This window comes from Lactuca serriola, chromosome 4, assembly GCF_051521515.1.
Source record: "Lactuca serriola cultivar US96UC23 chromosome 4, Lser_US96UC23_V15, whole genome shotgun sequence".
Lineage (NCBI taxonomy): Eukaryota > Viridiplantae > Streptophyta > Magnoliopsida > Asterales > Asteraceae > Lactuca > Lactuca serriola.
Window position 1 is genome coordinate 259,311,017 of NC_136411.1, and position 16,857 is coordinate 259,327,873.

At 34.5% G+C, this 16,857-nt stretch overlaps 1 protein-coding gene across 1 annotated transcript; it reads left to right on the forward strand.

Annotated features, from left to right (window-relative positions):
* The first annotated feature begins 350 nt into the window (after positions 1-350).
* On the forward strand, positions 351-1,832 carry LOC145096963 (uncharacterized protein At2g23090). The gene is made up of 3 exons (XM_079034352.1): positions 351-514; positions 662-702; positions 1,518-1,832. The coding sequence occupies exons 1-3, from the start codon at positions 439-441 to the stop codon at positions 1,635-1,637; spliced, it is 237 nt and encodes a 78-aa protein (XP_078890478.1). The 5' UTR covers positions 351-438; the 3' UTR covers positions 1,638-1,832.
* Positions 1,833-16,857: the final 15,025 nt, after the last annotated feature.

A 16,857-nucleotide genomic window follows, 5' to 3' on the forward strand; every position in this document is an offset into this window, starting at 1 on the left:
TTACCTTGTCAAGTCATTTTTACTAGCTAACCTAAGTAGTCGGTCATAATGATTAAATGTACACAGTTTAACAAGTTAAAAGTGTAAATATGAACGAAAAAAAAAAACACAATAACTAAATGTATAAAAATCAAAAAATATATTAACATTTTAAGTAATTATCTCTTTCAAAACATATAACGTAACATCTTTCGGCCTAAATAATCCTCTTTTATTTATAGACGTCCGTGTAGATGGAACTAAATTCTATATACTTGACGAATAAAGGTTAGATACGGAAGCTATAAAGAAAAAAATAAAAATAAATAAAGAGCAAATCGGTAAAATAATTGGGTATAAATATCTACCCATTTCCATCCAAAGAGTCGCACCAAATTGTAGAATTAGGGTTTTGAATTCGGTGGGTGAGAGAGACAAAGAGGCAGAGATCAGGGAGCCATGGGTGGCGGAAATGCTCAGAAATCCAAGATGGCCCGTGAGAAGAACTTGGAGAAGGCCAAAGCTGCCGGAAAAGGTACGTATTTACTCAAATACCCTTCCCCGATCCCCCTTTTCTTCCGATCGGTGAAACATATGGCAATCTAATCTATGATCCTGCTATGTCATGATGCCTATGCTTTGATCTCTGTAATCGACTGATTATCTATGTTATCTTTCGCAGGAAGTCAGCTTGAAGCCAACAAAAAAGCTATGAACATCCAGGTTTGGTCTTAATCTGTTGAATCATCAACAATCATTTTATTATATGACTACAAAACTATCAAACATTAGCTAAAACAATCGTATTTTGATGATCGGTTTTATGATGTCTCGTAAATCGTCTGTTTGGGGATTCTATTGGACACACCAATAACGCGTCATTTTCATTTAGAAAATTGGTAGCTCTTTGTGGTACGACTTTCAGATAGGATCTATCTAGTTCTTTACGACTTTCACACACGACCTTCATAGTAGTGCTCTTTTAGATCCGTCGGTATTTGTCACAGATTTTGATGAAATAATCGCTGCTAGTTGATTATCTGTTAAAATGTTTGGTGTCAAACAATTTATTCTTTAACTTCAAATATTCAGAAGGTCCTAGGTACGCAAATGATGGTTTTTTCTTTGAATTTACAACAAAATTCATGTCGAATTTGCATTTGGAAACTCTAGACAGGATCTAGGGAGTGTAATTCTCTTCTAAGGATCTAGTGGGACCCATTGATGTGGTTATTGTCAGGAAAATTGCAAAAGGAAGCTTTTTCTTCGTTCTTTAGAAGCTTTTCTAAGATCATCCAAAATAACCAGGTTTAGGTATTCTGTTGAGCTTTTGGCTTATTTTCTTAGCAAGATTTACACCACTTTTAATGTGAAGAAACCCTCTCATCCTCATCATAAAAAACAGCCTGTCAAGTGGGCAAGTGCCAAGTTACTAAAATGTCCTTGAATTTCTACATATTTACAAGATTAACATTATTAAAAAGGTTATAGTTTTAACTTATCGGGGCTTATGAATGTTGTTTGATTGGATATTTCAGTGCAAGGTGTGCATGCAAACTTTCATTTGCACAACATCTGAGGTGAAATGCAGGGAACATGCTGAAGCAAAACATCCTAAAGCTGACGTGTTGGCCTGTTTCCCTCATCTCAAGAAATGAAAAGGAAAGAAGGTTTTAAAGTGTGGTTGGTTGGTTTCTGTGAAATGTGGTTGAATGAATGAATGAATGACAGTAGTATATGTCTATAATATGAATATCATCATGTCTGTGTTGTTGCATCTTATGTTTCAGAAGCTCTACTAAAATGACACCTGCTTCTAATTGCATATTCATCTATAATGTTTTTGCATCAAATTACTACCTACACAAACTCGTCAATTCTTCAAATCTACTTGTTTTCAAGGTTAATAAGGTAATTCTGTCATAATAGAAAGATAATTTCACAACATGATCACCAATAAATAACCCTCAATTTTCTATGTTTCATTATGCTATTAGACTGTAAAATAAGGTAGTGTTCACACCTTATGTGGTATCCAATATGATTAAATATATTTGTTTATGATCTACCAGATGTGATCACAATGAGTGCTTGAAATCCACTTTAATAATGTAGTTAAACATAAAAGTTGTACTGATCTATTTTTGGATATAATTAAATAAGTGGCTTAAGAACAAGTTAAGAGTCGTTGAAAGCCACTTTAAATAAGTGACTTGTTATTTGGCATTAGAGTGGACCTTTGAAGGCGGTAGGACATTAGAATTGACTTATCGTTCACGCTATACAAGTATTCTCGATGTCAATAAACAATGTGACAGTAATTTTTAGATAAATACTAAAAACATAATTTTATAAAATATCCAGTTCTGTAAATCATGTAAACTCTCTTAAGATGTCGATCTATAGTAGTCCAACTAACAGTGAAAAGTTTAAGCAATGAGAGACTCATCAACGAATATGTTCAATTAGAATCGAGTTGTACATTAGTATACTTGGTACTCTTTAAGGGTTACTGATATATTTTATCTTAAACCGTGTACCGTATTAATTAGAGTTGGTCCAACAAAAATTCTACCGGTCCTCTATCAAGTATACTTGATATCAATATGTTTAGTTACCAACAAGTTTGGTTCGTACAAAATGACAATTGTATCTGCCAATTTATATCAATTTATCAAGAAAATTTGAAATAATGTTTTTTTTGTATATATTTATAAAAAAACCTAGAAAAAAATTTCTCCAAAAAAATTATAAAAATTAAAGGAATACTTCTACTCATTATTTTAATGACTTTGTAAAAAAAATTTGTAAAAAATAAAAATGTTTTAGATACAAATTTGATTCTAAAAGATTAAAAGTTATTAAAACAAATGTTAAATATAATATGATCAAAATAGAAATCATTCAAAAATACTATAATACAATATGTTTATGATCCTTAACTTGTTATGATCGAAAATTATTTTGATTCAGATATTTAATGATCATTAATTATTATATTTTTTATGATTTAAAATTAAATTATTCAAAAAATATAATAATTAAATGTTGTATTGAACAAAAACTTTATTTAATTCAATATATTATAATCCAAATTAATATGATCCAAAAATATATGATGCATAATATCGTTATAATTCAAAATATTATTATTCAAAATAATTTGATTCAAAATTTTATGATCCAAAAATAATATGATTAAACAAAAAGTGAACGGAAAATATTATGATCATTAATATTATTTTTATTTAAAGTATATAATTGTTAAACATTACAAACTCAAACCGATATTTAATTTAAAAAATTAAAGATAAAAAAAAAGTAAAGAATATTAAAAAAAAAAAAAAACCCTAGTATCTTCAAGTATGTAGTAAAAATATTTAAAATTAAAAAACAAAAAAAATATTTAAAAACATTAAAACCAAGCATATATTTATTTTATTTTTATTTTTTTGAAAATTTTTTAAACAAAAAAAAAAAAACAAAATAAACGGAAAAGAAAAGAAAAACTCATTAATATAACGTTCCCTGGACGTTCATTGCACATGATTATTCTCTCGAGGCCGTATTATGTTCCATGGACGTGTGTCGTGTGCGAACACATCACGACCAAATAAGTGGGTTTGATGTGTGTGCCCTTGACGAAATGATTGGTGGAGAATAGTTATTGCGGTTCCTACCCTCTTTTGAATTCCAGCCGGATCCAAACCATATATATATATATATATATATATATATATATATATATATATATATATATATATATATATATATATATATATATATATATATATATATATATACGGTTCTAAAAAGCGCGTCATGGCACGCCTCAAGGCGTGTCATGGCGCGAGGCGTGGTGTAGCCGTTACGAAAACGTCCAAGGCGACTTTGTTTAGCGTGACGCCCAAATAACGTGTCAATGCGCGCCTTATCATGTTATGACGCGAATTTTTTTCAAGGCGTGAGTTTTTTTTTTTTTTTGTTTTTTTATCGGGCCTAAAATAAATGAGCTTTTATTAACTTTTTGTATTAAATATCAATATAATACTTCTAAAAACTTCATATATTTGATAAAATTCAATAATTATATGATTTATATCTTTTAATGTATATAATATGGTTACGCCTTGAAAAACATCATGACTCGTCAAGGCTTGCCATTGCTTAACTTTTACCTTGTCGTCAAGCCACGTCTTACATTATTTAGAACATATATATATATATATATATATATATATATATATATATATATATATATATATATATATACTAGTCGTTTACCCGCGCAAAGCGACGGGTGCGAATCAACAAAATGACATAAAAAATTTGTTAAACAAAAGGACGAACAGATAGAGATTTCTTATACCTGGGCTAAGATTAAACGTAAGACATTTTTGGCTCATTCGATTTTAGTAGAAAGAAAAACCAAAGGAGGAGATAGCGAGCATGAGAGAGAACCAAGGTTTTGCGGTTAATGGCTAGGCATTCATGATAGACGAATGCTAGATCAATATGCCTCTTCCAGTTTATATGAAATGCTTTATAACGTGTACATCGTATTAGACTGATTCAAATGGATATGAAGAACATTTGGTCAAACTTTGACCCATTCAAAATCTTATCATCATCTTATTTGACTTTTTCATTAATGTTGGCCGGATAAGATTCAGTATTTACCGATTCAATTGGATATGGGGAACACTTGGTCAAAGTTTGACCCATTCAAAATCTTATCATCATCTTATTTGACTTTTTTATAAATATTAACCGGATAAGATTTAGTATTTACCGATTCAAGTGGATATGAGGAACATTTGGTCAAACTTTGACCAATTCAAAATCTTATCATCATTTTGTTTGACTTTTTCATAAATGTTGACCGGATAAGATTCAGTATTCTTTTAATGCATAAAGTCATTGTACATGATACACTAATGGTTTGTATCTCTTAATATTCAGGCTTTGACCAAATTTGCATAATAAGTAATAAAGAATATATATATATATATATATATATATATATATATATATATATATATATATATATATATATATATATATATATATTACCTTAGCTGAATTTTAAGTCGTATACGACCTTATGCATCATACGTGTATGTATTTGTATGTGTATCTGTCTAATTTTCTATGTATGTATTTTTCTAAAGTGTAGGTGGAAAGAGTAGACAAGCCTGATCTAGACGATGTCCACCGCTTGTAGGTGAAATATTGTATGTGTGTTTATCCGTCTCTGTCACCTTCTCACCACCATCATGTAGGTATGTAAATTCATCTATATCCCCTACTATTGATGATTAATTTCTATTTGCAATATCATTGTTTTTTTTTTACTTCTTAACTGTATAGATAATGGTCTTTGATTATTTATCGCTTTTTACAGTTTGTTATCCTGCCAAATTATGTCTTGGTTGATTCCACAATAATTACGTCCTTGACCCTAATGCATTTTTTTTAGTTATGTCCTCTTCATAGGCTTCACGCTAACCACATCAATCATCGAATGGAGTAGTGTATTTTCTCACATTATTATGTATGTTCTTTAATCTTTAACTGCAATTGCTAAAAATGGAACAATTGATAAAATATATATATATATATATATATATATATATATATATATATATATATATATATATATATATATATATAAGTACTAGGATGGCCCCATCGATTCCACAGTTTATAAAATAAATCATAAGTAAACTAATTCTTCTGTTTTTTAAAAAATATTTGAAGTCTGTTAAATATTTTCAAAGCTTAGGTTAGCGATTTGTGGTGCTTGTGTATTAATTGTAGGCTTGGGATTTGGAATGAAGAGTTGCCAAGTATGAAGACCAATTGGAGCTAAATTTGCAAAAATACAACTTGAAGAACTGAAAAAAAAAATGCTTAAAAAGAAATGAAATGATGCATGTGGATCCTTCATCTACAGGTGGTTCACAATCTATCAGAAACCTTTTTTTTTTCTAGGTGAATGCACAAAGGTTGAAGTTGTGATAATAAGATAATTACATATATCGCATGGAGGCAAATCTTAAGCAGGTATAAACAAGAGCTTTAATTTAGCATCATGTTTTAATTTTGATTGTTTTTAGTTTCCAGCTGCTTCTCTATTCATTTTAGTAGTAAATTAATGGTTGATATTTGTTTTGTACGGTAGGGATATTTATAAACGTGACGATATGTATATTTTTCCACCAATCTTTTATTTGTTTATTTTTAATATATCATTGTTTACTTAATTATGCAGGAAGTCATGGAGAAAGTATATACGTTGGAAGTTACCATGTTCATTGTGTTTGGTATTTTTTTTTTTGAATTTTGATGCTCTATTACTATGTATTTAACGTTTTTAATTAATTTTTTTATAAAATTATATGTAAAAAAAACTTTATGTAAAGAATTAAATTATCATCTTTCCCTAAAAAAATAAGACAAATGTATTTGTAATTTTGAACCCAAAACGACCCTTAGTGCTTCAATTAAGATATAATTTAATTGTTTAATTTACAATTTGATTCCTGAGTTTTTATAAATTTTCTTTTGAATTTTTCAGCAAGATTATGAAATGAAAGATGGACCATTTGGTGAGGCTTTTGATGGGTTGGAAGAAGTTGATTTGTTATTATTATTATTATTATTATTATTATTATTATTATTATTATTAGAATTTACATGTTTCCCCTTATTGGTTCCTACTTTAATTTCTTTGAGTTATAACATTACACGGCACTATAGAATGTCATTCTTCTCTTTGGTGTTTTTTCTTTTTGATGACGACTCAACTGGAGTTCATCTACTTTTTAAAGTTTTGGTTTGTTATCTTTCAAATTGCAAATATAGATTGTTGATATTATGTATTAATGCATTTGTTAGGTTTGATTTTGTATGATGCTGGAATTGCATAAAAATGCACCTTTTGTTGTGATAGCCGAAAATATATGGATTTTTTAAATGTTTTTGACATGGTATTTTATCTTTTTTTTCATTTTAGATTTTAGGCTTCATTTGGATTAAAAGAGAACGTTATATGAATTGGATTATAAAGAAGAAAACAACATATGAACTGTACTGCATGAGGTGTGATTTTAGAATTTCTATATAAACACTTTTTTATATGAATTTTGTTATAAAAAATTATTTTTCGAATGATTGACATGCAAAATAGAACGGCTATACATAATGTTTTTGATAAATGGTATGCAAAATTATTTGTACTAACATCCATTTTATTATTACTCTATTATTATTTTTTTGTAGTTAAAGTTATAGTTTTTATCTTCATTTTCTTGATTTTTTTTATAAATATGTTAACCGTAGATGGTCAAAATTAAAAATTAAAGCTAAACACATAATTTACCCGTTTATAATTCAAATAATATAATTTAAAAATATATCAAAATATACATTTCAAAGAAATAATTAACCGTTAGTAAAATATAAAATTTGTCACTAATAAAAAAAACGTTTTTCAGAAAAATGAAGTCAGGTACCTAGAACCTAAATCTGATGCAGCCAGTTTAAGACCCGATATAAAAATTTCATTTAAATGACAAATGTATGTTTAATAGCTACATTCTTTCATTTATTTATTCCTTGTACCTTTACATTATAGAATTTCATTAAAATACTAAACAAACATTTAGTCGCTATATACTTTCATTTATTCGTTCTTGCGTATGTACATCGTACAATTTCATTTAGATGTTAAACCTACATTATTATTTTTAGATTTCACTATTTTCTATGAAAATTGCATTCGCAAACATAAAAATTTTCTTTTTCTTGAAATGTGTTTTTAGTGGCCACCAAGAGGTGAGTTTGAGTGATATATAATTTTGTTATTTTCCTTCAAAAGAAACTTTGGTTTTAGGATTTTGGACATTGTTGTAACATAACCGAATAAATGCACACTATAGACTTTAGGGTTTTGGACTTAGATTTATAATGCATTTTGTATTCTCCGAATGTAAATATCTTATTATGAAATAGAAATGATCTATTTTCGACACAATATACCAAACATATGAAACTAATTCCTAAAAAATCTATTTGCATCCGTCACTTGATAATTATTTAGATGTACAAAACTGTTTGTGAAAAAGAAGTAATAGGCTCTACAAACTAATTTCTGAAAAATTATTCACACCCGTCGCTTGGCGCGGGTAAATGACTAGTGTGTGTGTGTGTATATATATATATATATACACACACACACACACAAACACACACAGAGGAGGATTCAATTGAGAAAAAAAAACGTTGAGAATGAAGGAATCAATATCATGTATACATTTATTTTAAAGCAAAACACTTAGGTGTATCGACATGAATGGACAACGGATACACGTGTGTTTTCCAACTAAACATGTTTCCTTAAACTATGTTAATCATTACTTTAATATACACAAAAACAATTTTTTTTGGTTTTTTGATTTTTAAGAAGCTATTTTTATTGAAAATTTATTTTAAATATATCAAAATTCATATTTTTTTTTATTCTCATTAAATAGATGTAACATCCATAAAATTCATGAAAATTTAAAAATTTTTCAAACATTCAAAAACCATTATTTATTACAAATTGTTTTCAGAATAGTTTCATATCAGAGTATCCCAGAAACAAAATCATAAAAATGCAAGGAGGTGCACAATCATGCATTTGCTTTCCCACGATCATCCGAAGTACCTGAAAGAAAATCCAAAACTATAAGCCCGAAACTTAGTGAGTTCCCCCAAAATACCAACGTCATACAAATCATAACCATATCATAGCAAACAAAAACAAACAACATGCATACTGAGCCATCAGTTTGACCGGACCACCTCGCAGGGCCATCAGCCTATTTGGACCGCTCTCTGAGCCATCGGCATGTCTGGACCGCCTCACAGGCCTTCAGCCTATCCGGACCGCTCGTCGGGCCTCCGGCCTGACTAGTGGGCCCTTACTGGGTCTACAATCTATCCAGGTCACCCTAGGTATGTTGGCCTAGAGCACAAAGCAGAGACCGCCTCGACCCATTCCCCAATCACACAATCAACACATAAATATCAAATGCTAGCATATACAATAGTCAGACCGATCTAACAGATCACTAATCATAGCATCATCCTATATAACAAGATATTGACCTAACAAGTCACTAATATAGCATCATCCTATACACCAGGATACCGACCTAATAGGTCACTAAGCATATCAACATGAAATAAACCCGGATACAAATCCGAAAAGGGTCGACATTGGTGCCTTCGACCCTGTTAGTATAGTGAGGACAACTCACCTCACAAGGCGAACTGTCCTGAACTGAAAATATCAAATTTCGAAACACGGCACCAAACACCAACACCTACAACCACCAATGATCCACTTCCATATATAACCAAATTACCAAAATACCCTCAAAATTCAAATTGGTCAACCCTTGGTCAAAATCAATGTCAACGGTCAAGGTCAACAATCCATGTTGACCCAACTCGTCGATTGCAGCTTACTGACTCGTCGAGTTCCTTCAGAACTCAAAGAATTGTGAAAATCCCAGTTGACTCGCCTAGTTTCCAGACAACTCGTCGAGTCCATATAATATCCAAAATGTCAGGAAAACCCTAACCAACTCGTCAATTCACCTTGCTAACTCGCTGAGTTCATGCAGAATCCAGAAAAGCAGGAAACCCTCTATGACAACCCGAAATTTCCATTCTGAACAAACCATTCCAAGCCAATAGAAGTAGAGCAGTTACAGTGAAAACTCAGATTTCGAGTATAAGTTTGGCAGTTTTCAGGATGTTACACCTAAGGAAATATTAGGAGAGTGGATGCACTAGGGTTTTATGCAACACTGTAATTCCAATACTCTAGGACATTAGAGTTCATTCCGAGAATAGAAATATTTTCTGCCAAAAATCTCAGGACTATAAATAGAATTCTGAACCAAATTGGTTCATTAGTTGAATTCCAATTAGAGAAAAGCCAAATTCTCTCTCACGGATCTTCGGGTTTTTATCCCAAATTGTGAGTAACTCTTTCTAGTAGTGTTAGAAAGCTTTAAATGTGTTCATAACATAGATTACATAGCTAAATCATCCGATTTAGGAGTTTACTCCCCAAGGTGTTCTTGGGCGGTAAACTCCCGAAACCAAGCCTAGATTGTCCCCCGTGATTAGTAACTACCTTGGACTTGTATAGGAGTGTGTTAGGGACAAGAAATCAACCAAGAACCACCCAAGTTAGGAGTTCACGGCCCAAGAATAGCTTAGGCCGTAAACTCCCTTGTAACTTCCTCAAATGGTGCTTTTAAGGTACCTAAGGCTTAGACTTTATTATAGACATGTACCCTAAAGTGTTTAGAACCTAGAAAACATAAGGAAGCTCAAGTGTTGAGGAGTTTACGGCCAAGAGTAGTTCTTGGGCCGTAAATACCTATAAAGGGGTCAAATGACACCCTAACTCCTTCCTTAAGCCAAGAGACCAATTTGGGCATGTACCTAAATGAGTTTTGCACTAGTTAAAACACTTAGAACACCAAGAGTGAGGGAGTTTACGGCCCAAAAGGTTCTAGGGCCGTAAACTCCATAAAATGGTGCCAAATGGTGCCATAAACTCTTCTAAAGCCAAGTACAAAAGCCTAGTTTAGTTCCTAGTTAATTTAGAGACTTGAAAACACCATAAAAACCCTCCCAAGGGAGTTTACGGCCGTAAACTCCAAGGGAATATGGTCTCTGGGCCGTAAACTCCCCAAAGGAGTTAAAATGGTACCCAAACACTTGTTATAGCTTTGAAACAATTCACCACTAGAGTTGTAATAATTCTAAGCATCATTTAGAGCCTTGGTTGAGAGTTTACGGCCAGGAGTTTACTCCCCTGGGCTGTAAACTCCAATGAATATGGTCATTAGACCTTAAACTCCCATTAGGGGCTTTGCACTCTTTTGTTGCAACCCATTAGCCTCCTAGCACTTGACCAAAAGTGTTTTTCCTCGCGCTTAAATGTTATACTTGTATAATTGGTGTTTTAATCACTAATTATTTATATACATATGTTTTCATATGTAATTAGGATCATTGTGTGTGTCTAAGTCATCACTTGACACCAAGCACTTGCCCGATCCTTCCTTACGATAACAGTCCATTCAATTCCAGTAACTTACTGCAGGTGAGTTCATACCCCTTAAATAATGTTTTAAACTATTTTTAAATGTTTTATGGGGGGATACAAGTAGAATTATGCTAGTTAATATATCAATCACATGCGATTAATAAGTAGAATTACGCTAGTTATTATATCAATCACATGTGATTAATATACAACATTCAAAAGATTTGGCTACTCATTAGCCGTTTTACCAAACGGTTTCCTTCAAATGATTTTTATAAACATTTTATATGTTTTAAACTACTTATTACACTGTACATCTTACTATGTACATTACCTTTCAAACTTATTTACAACTGTGTTTCAAACAAATGTTTCCTTATACTTAAACTGTTTTATCAAACTTATGCCTTCAAATTGTTTTATAGATTGACATCAAGTCGATCTTTTCTTAAAATAATATTTATGTTTCAAATGTTTTTACAAAACTTATTTATGCTTTTATATTATAAATTGCGTGCCTCTATATGTATAGTTATATAAGAAATATTTAAAAGACTTAGGAAGGCTATCCACCCTATTTCCTTTTCGCGCTTGAGATGTGGTCTGGTGGGATATCGGGTACTCGTTCGAAGGTCGTTTAAATATTAGTTATATATCATGTGTACATATATAGTCATAAAAGGTCCTTCCAGTTCATCCCATGCCCTTGGGTAGCAAGGGTATACATCCATGACCATACGTACCAGATACATTACTAGTAAACTACCATATGGGTAGTTCAGGAAGATACTAGAACAATTACTAGAACACGATATCATACAATGAGTCAGTTCATTCATGAGTCAATACTTTCTAGAACATTACATTACATTACATATACAACTATACTAGGAAGAGAACATATACAACTATACTAGAATGACTACATTACTATACTTGCTAGGTAGAGAGCACTTACATTACAGCTAGAACAGTTCATTACATTACATATACAAGAATACGTTAATTATTGTGATTTAAATCGGAGCATGACTTAAATGTCATGACTCGAGTTGTAGCCAGAGTCTCTTGGAGGGAGAGCGTGAGTTTGCGTATAGATCTATACTGGATTGACAATCCTACACCTTGTTGCTAGCTACAGCCGGACCTGCAGGTCTGCGGGTGCCAAACGTCATTTCGTTATTACGACCATTCATTATGTCGTTGTTACTAGTCGATAGTATGGTGCAATTTATCACATAATGCCTTAATATAAATCCGGTTTAAGGTAGTTAGTACGACAGTAGTTCTTATAGCACTACACCATAGTATTATTTCTTTTTTCCCATTACATTCACCTCGTGAACATTCACACGACGCACGGAAATGTAGAAACTATATTTTTGGATAATGATAGTTATACTTTGGAAAATACATACGCTTACAAGAGACACACATACAGAGCAGTTAGGTCTTGGTAGAAGACTATATTCAGAACAATTAGGTCTTGGTAGAAGACACCTTCATATACTAGTAGGAATCATAGGGATTCTAGGGTTTTTCAAACACTTACAGTTCATATACACTTTAAATACTTACAATACATAGACTTACAAATTCTTACATACAAATACTTACATACAAATTAAGACACTAAATACTTATGATCTCACCAGCTTCAAAGCTGATACTCGCTTTCAAAATTACTTGTATCCTCAGGTCATCATAGACAGGTACCGATGCAAGGAGAAAGGAAGATGGAGCTTGTTCAAGACTTATCTTTCATTTTGATTTATGCTTTAGTGTTTATCAAAATTTGACAGAACACATTTGTATAATAATTATATTATTAATGCAATGGATGATGTTGTTGCTTATTTACTACTTTACATTGTTGTTGATATTATACATGACGTCCTCCACCCCAGAACGTTTCCGCCGTTCTTGGTTTTGGGGTGTGACACCCTCATCCAACTCGTTGAGTTGACTATGCAACTCGTCGAGTTCCTTCAGTCCTTTTCTCATTAAGACGTTTCTAAGCTAAACCGAGGCTCCAAACTGTAGATCTAGCTTCCTAGAGTATAGTTTCCATGTAAAGTTGCAAACTTTACATGCATGCAAAGCCTAAAATGCCAAAACAAGCTAAGGAAGAGGTTTTAGGGTAAGGAGAAGGCCAAAGCTTAACAAATTCGATAACTTTATGACTAAGAGGGCTTAGAGGAGTCAAGATCTGAACTCCCCGCTCCAAAATGTGCTCAATACTGGAAAAGCCTAAAGATTAAGCTAGAAATGGCCTAAAACTATAGGATGAAGAGATCTATTAAGAGAATGGACAAGGAAGTGGCTTTTTACCTTCAAGTGGAAGCCAAGAGAAAGTATTTATTGGATCTACAAGCTCCTTCACATTCTAAACTCTTGAACCTTCTAGCTTCTTTCCTCAAGAGCACAACAACCACCTTCCAAGCCTTTACACACACAAAAATGAGAGGTAACACATGAATAGGGTTTCTGAGGCTAATGGGGGCGATAAGAGAGGCAGAGGGTGGCTAATGAGCCTTTAAATAAGGTGCAAAACCCTAAAAATTAGGGTTTTCATGCACAACCTCTACTCGTTGAGTAGGTTCCGTAAAGCATGTGGCCATATTTGTCTCTACACGACGAGTTGCGGCAGCCAACTCGCCGAGTAGATCTCTAATAATTAATATAAAACTTTAAAATTTATACTTGGAAGTCAGGGTGTTACAATTCTCCCCCACTTGGACTAGACTTCGTCTTCGAAGTCTGCTGCAGCAAACAGGTCCAGGTAATGCTCCCGCATCTCAGCCTCCGGTTCCCAAGTCCACTCAGATCCCTGCCGATGCTCCCATTGTACTTTTACCAAAGATACCTCCTTGTTCTATAGAACCTTCACTTTCCTCTCCAGAACTGCCACAAGCCTCTCCACGTAATTTAGGAGCTCATCGACTTGAATATCGTCTAATGATACCACCGCCTCCTCATCAAGTATGCACTTCCGTAACCGGTATATGTGAAAAGTGTTGTGAATCTGACTGAGCTCCTTCGGGAAATCCAGTCTATATGCCACTTTGCCAACCCTGGCAATAACCCGAAAGGGACCAATGTATCGGGGACCTAACTTTACCCTCTTCCTGAAGCAGATCACACCCTTCAGGATGAGACCTTCAGCAATACCATGTCGTCGACCTGGAACTCCAACGTGGATCGGCGTCGGTCGGCATAACTCTTCTGCCAACTTTGAGCAGTCTGCAACCGCTGCCTAATCTGTTGAATCTTCATGGTAGTTTGTAGAACTACCTCTGTCCGATCTATCACCCTGTGGCCAACCTCGCCCCAACAGACCGGGGTACGACATCTCTGCTCGTACAACAGCTCGAAAGCTGGAGCACCAATGCTGGAATGATAATTGTTGTTATAGGTGAACTCTACAAGGGGTAGGTGGGAATCCCAGCTCCCACCAAAGTCAATGACATAGACCCTCAACATGTCGTCGAGGATCTGTATGGTCTGCTCACTCTGGCCGTCGGTCTGTGGATGATAAGTTGTACTAAAATGCAGTCGTACGCCCAACTCCTCGTGGAACTTCTACCGGAAGTGGGAGGTGAACCTAACATCACGTTCGGAAACAATAGAGACCGGAACTCCATGGCGATCAACGATCTCGTGAACATACACATCGGCCAGCTTCTCAGCCGATGAGCTTTCCCGAATGGCCAGGAAATGGGCACTCTTGGTCAATCGATTGAAGATGACCCATATAGCATCAAATCCCTTCTTTTTCCTTGGCAACTAGGTAATGAAGTCCATCGTGATATGTTCCCATTTCCACATGGGAATCTCTAGACGCTACAGCTTGCTATGCAGCCTCTAATGCTCGGCCTTGACCATCCTACATGTCAAGCACTTCTCGATATACCAAACGATCTCTCGCTTCATGCATGACCACCAATAGCTCAAACTTAGATCCCGGTACATCTTGGTAGCCCTCGGGTGAAAAGAGAAGTGAGACTTATGAGCCTCCTCCAGAACCATCTGTCTGACCCCACCAGACATCGAACGCCATACCTGGCCGCATCGGGTCAATAATCTCTGCTATCCTGCACAAATTGGGTGTTCTCGCCCCTAATCATCTCAACTTTCCAGTTCTCCTGTCGCATACCCTCAGCCTGGGCTTCCCTAATCAAGTTTACGAGTGGAGAAACCATAGATATCCTCATGTATGCAGCTGGAGCAGAAGATCTAGCTGACTTGTAGCTCAGAGCGTCCGCAACCACATTCGCTTTACTAGGATGGTAAAGGATCTCGCAATCATAATCCTTGACTATGTAAAGACACCTGTGTTTTCTCATGTTCAGGTTCGGTTGATCCATGATGTGCCTCATACTCTTGTTGTCTGTGTATATGGTACAGCGGACCCCATAGAGGTAATGTCTCCAAATCTTGAGAGCGAATACCACCGTTCCCAACTCCAGATCATGAGTGGGGTATCTCGTCTTGTGTAGATTCAGCTGCCGCGATGCATAGGCTATCATCCGTCCTCTCTACATAAGTACTACTCCCAATCCAGTGATCGATGCATCATAGAACACCACAAAATCCTCTACACCTTCAGGGAGTGTCAGCATCGGCGCCTCGCACAGTAGCTGTCGTAGAGTATCGAATGCAGTCTGCTACTCAGCGCCCCACTGGAACTCCACCCCCTTCCTCATCAGATGAGTGAGGGGTACCACAATCTTGGAGAAATCATGTATAAATCTCTGGTGTGACAACCCGAAATTTATTCCGTCACTGTAACCCAATTCCGTTAATAAAATTTATTTTTATTGAAATATTTCCGTTAACTTTTGGGTTAGGAAAATCAATTAAGATTTTTATTATGATTTCATAAGTGTTGGAACGAAATAAAATCATGTGAAACACCCTCGATATTCCTTTGGAAAGTTCCTAGTATTCGACCAAGTCGGGTTACGGCCATTTAATCGGGTACGACCATAAACTCCGTTTAATGTCGGGATTGGGTGGATCCCCACGTGGCCGTAAACTCAACCCTATATAAGGGTTGAGTGGCCTCCATTTGAACCTTTTTCACACCCTTAAAGCTTTCTCTCTCTACTCTCTCTCTCTATATAACTCAGATTTCGATCGAAAAACGCCCCTTTCAAGCTCCACAATTGTAAGTTAACCTTCCTAGCTTGTTGTTTAGCTTTGTATACTTGCAAATTTTTGGTTTAATCAAACAAAGACCTTAAACTCATGTGTTTACGGTTGAGGAACACCTCCAAAACCGTAAACACCCAAAAGGGGGTTTTGATGCCCCAAAACACTCCCAATGCTTGGCTATGACTTAGAAACTTGCATGAATGATCTTAGAACCCCAAACACATGAAATTATGGAAGTAAACATGAGTTTACGGTTGGGGAATGTCCCAAAACCGTAAACACCTTTTTAGGGTGTTAAAGTGCCCTTAAACACCTTCTAAAGCTTGAATAAGAGTCTAGAACCTTGCATGCCTACCCTAGAAGCACCAAAACATCAAAAGAAGTGGAAAACATTAGTTTACGGACGTAAACTCATGTGTTTACAACCGTAAACTCCCCAAGAAGGGACTCAAGAACCGTAAACTCCAATTAAGGGCCAATTCAAGTTCCAAACACTTCCTAAGCCTTTGATTTAACCCTAGGACCTTCCCTTGTGTAACATGAGACCTTTGAGCACCCAATAACACCCCTCCCATGAGTTTACGGTCATAAACTCATGGGGA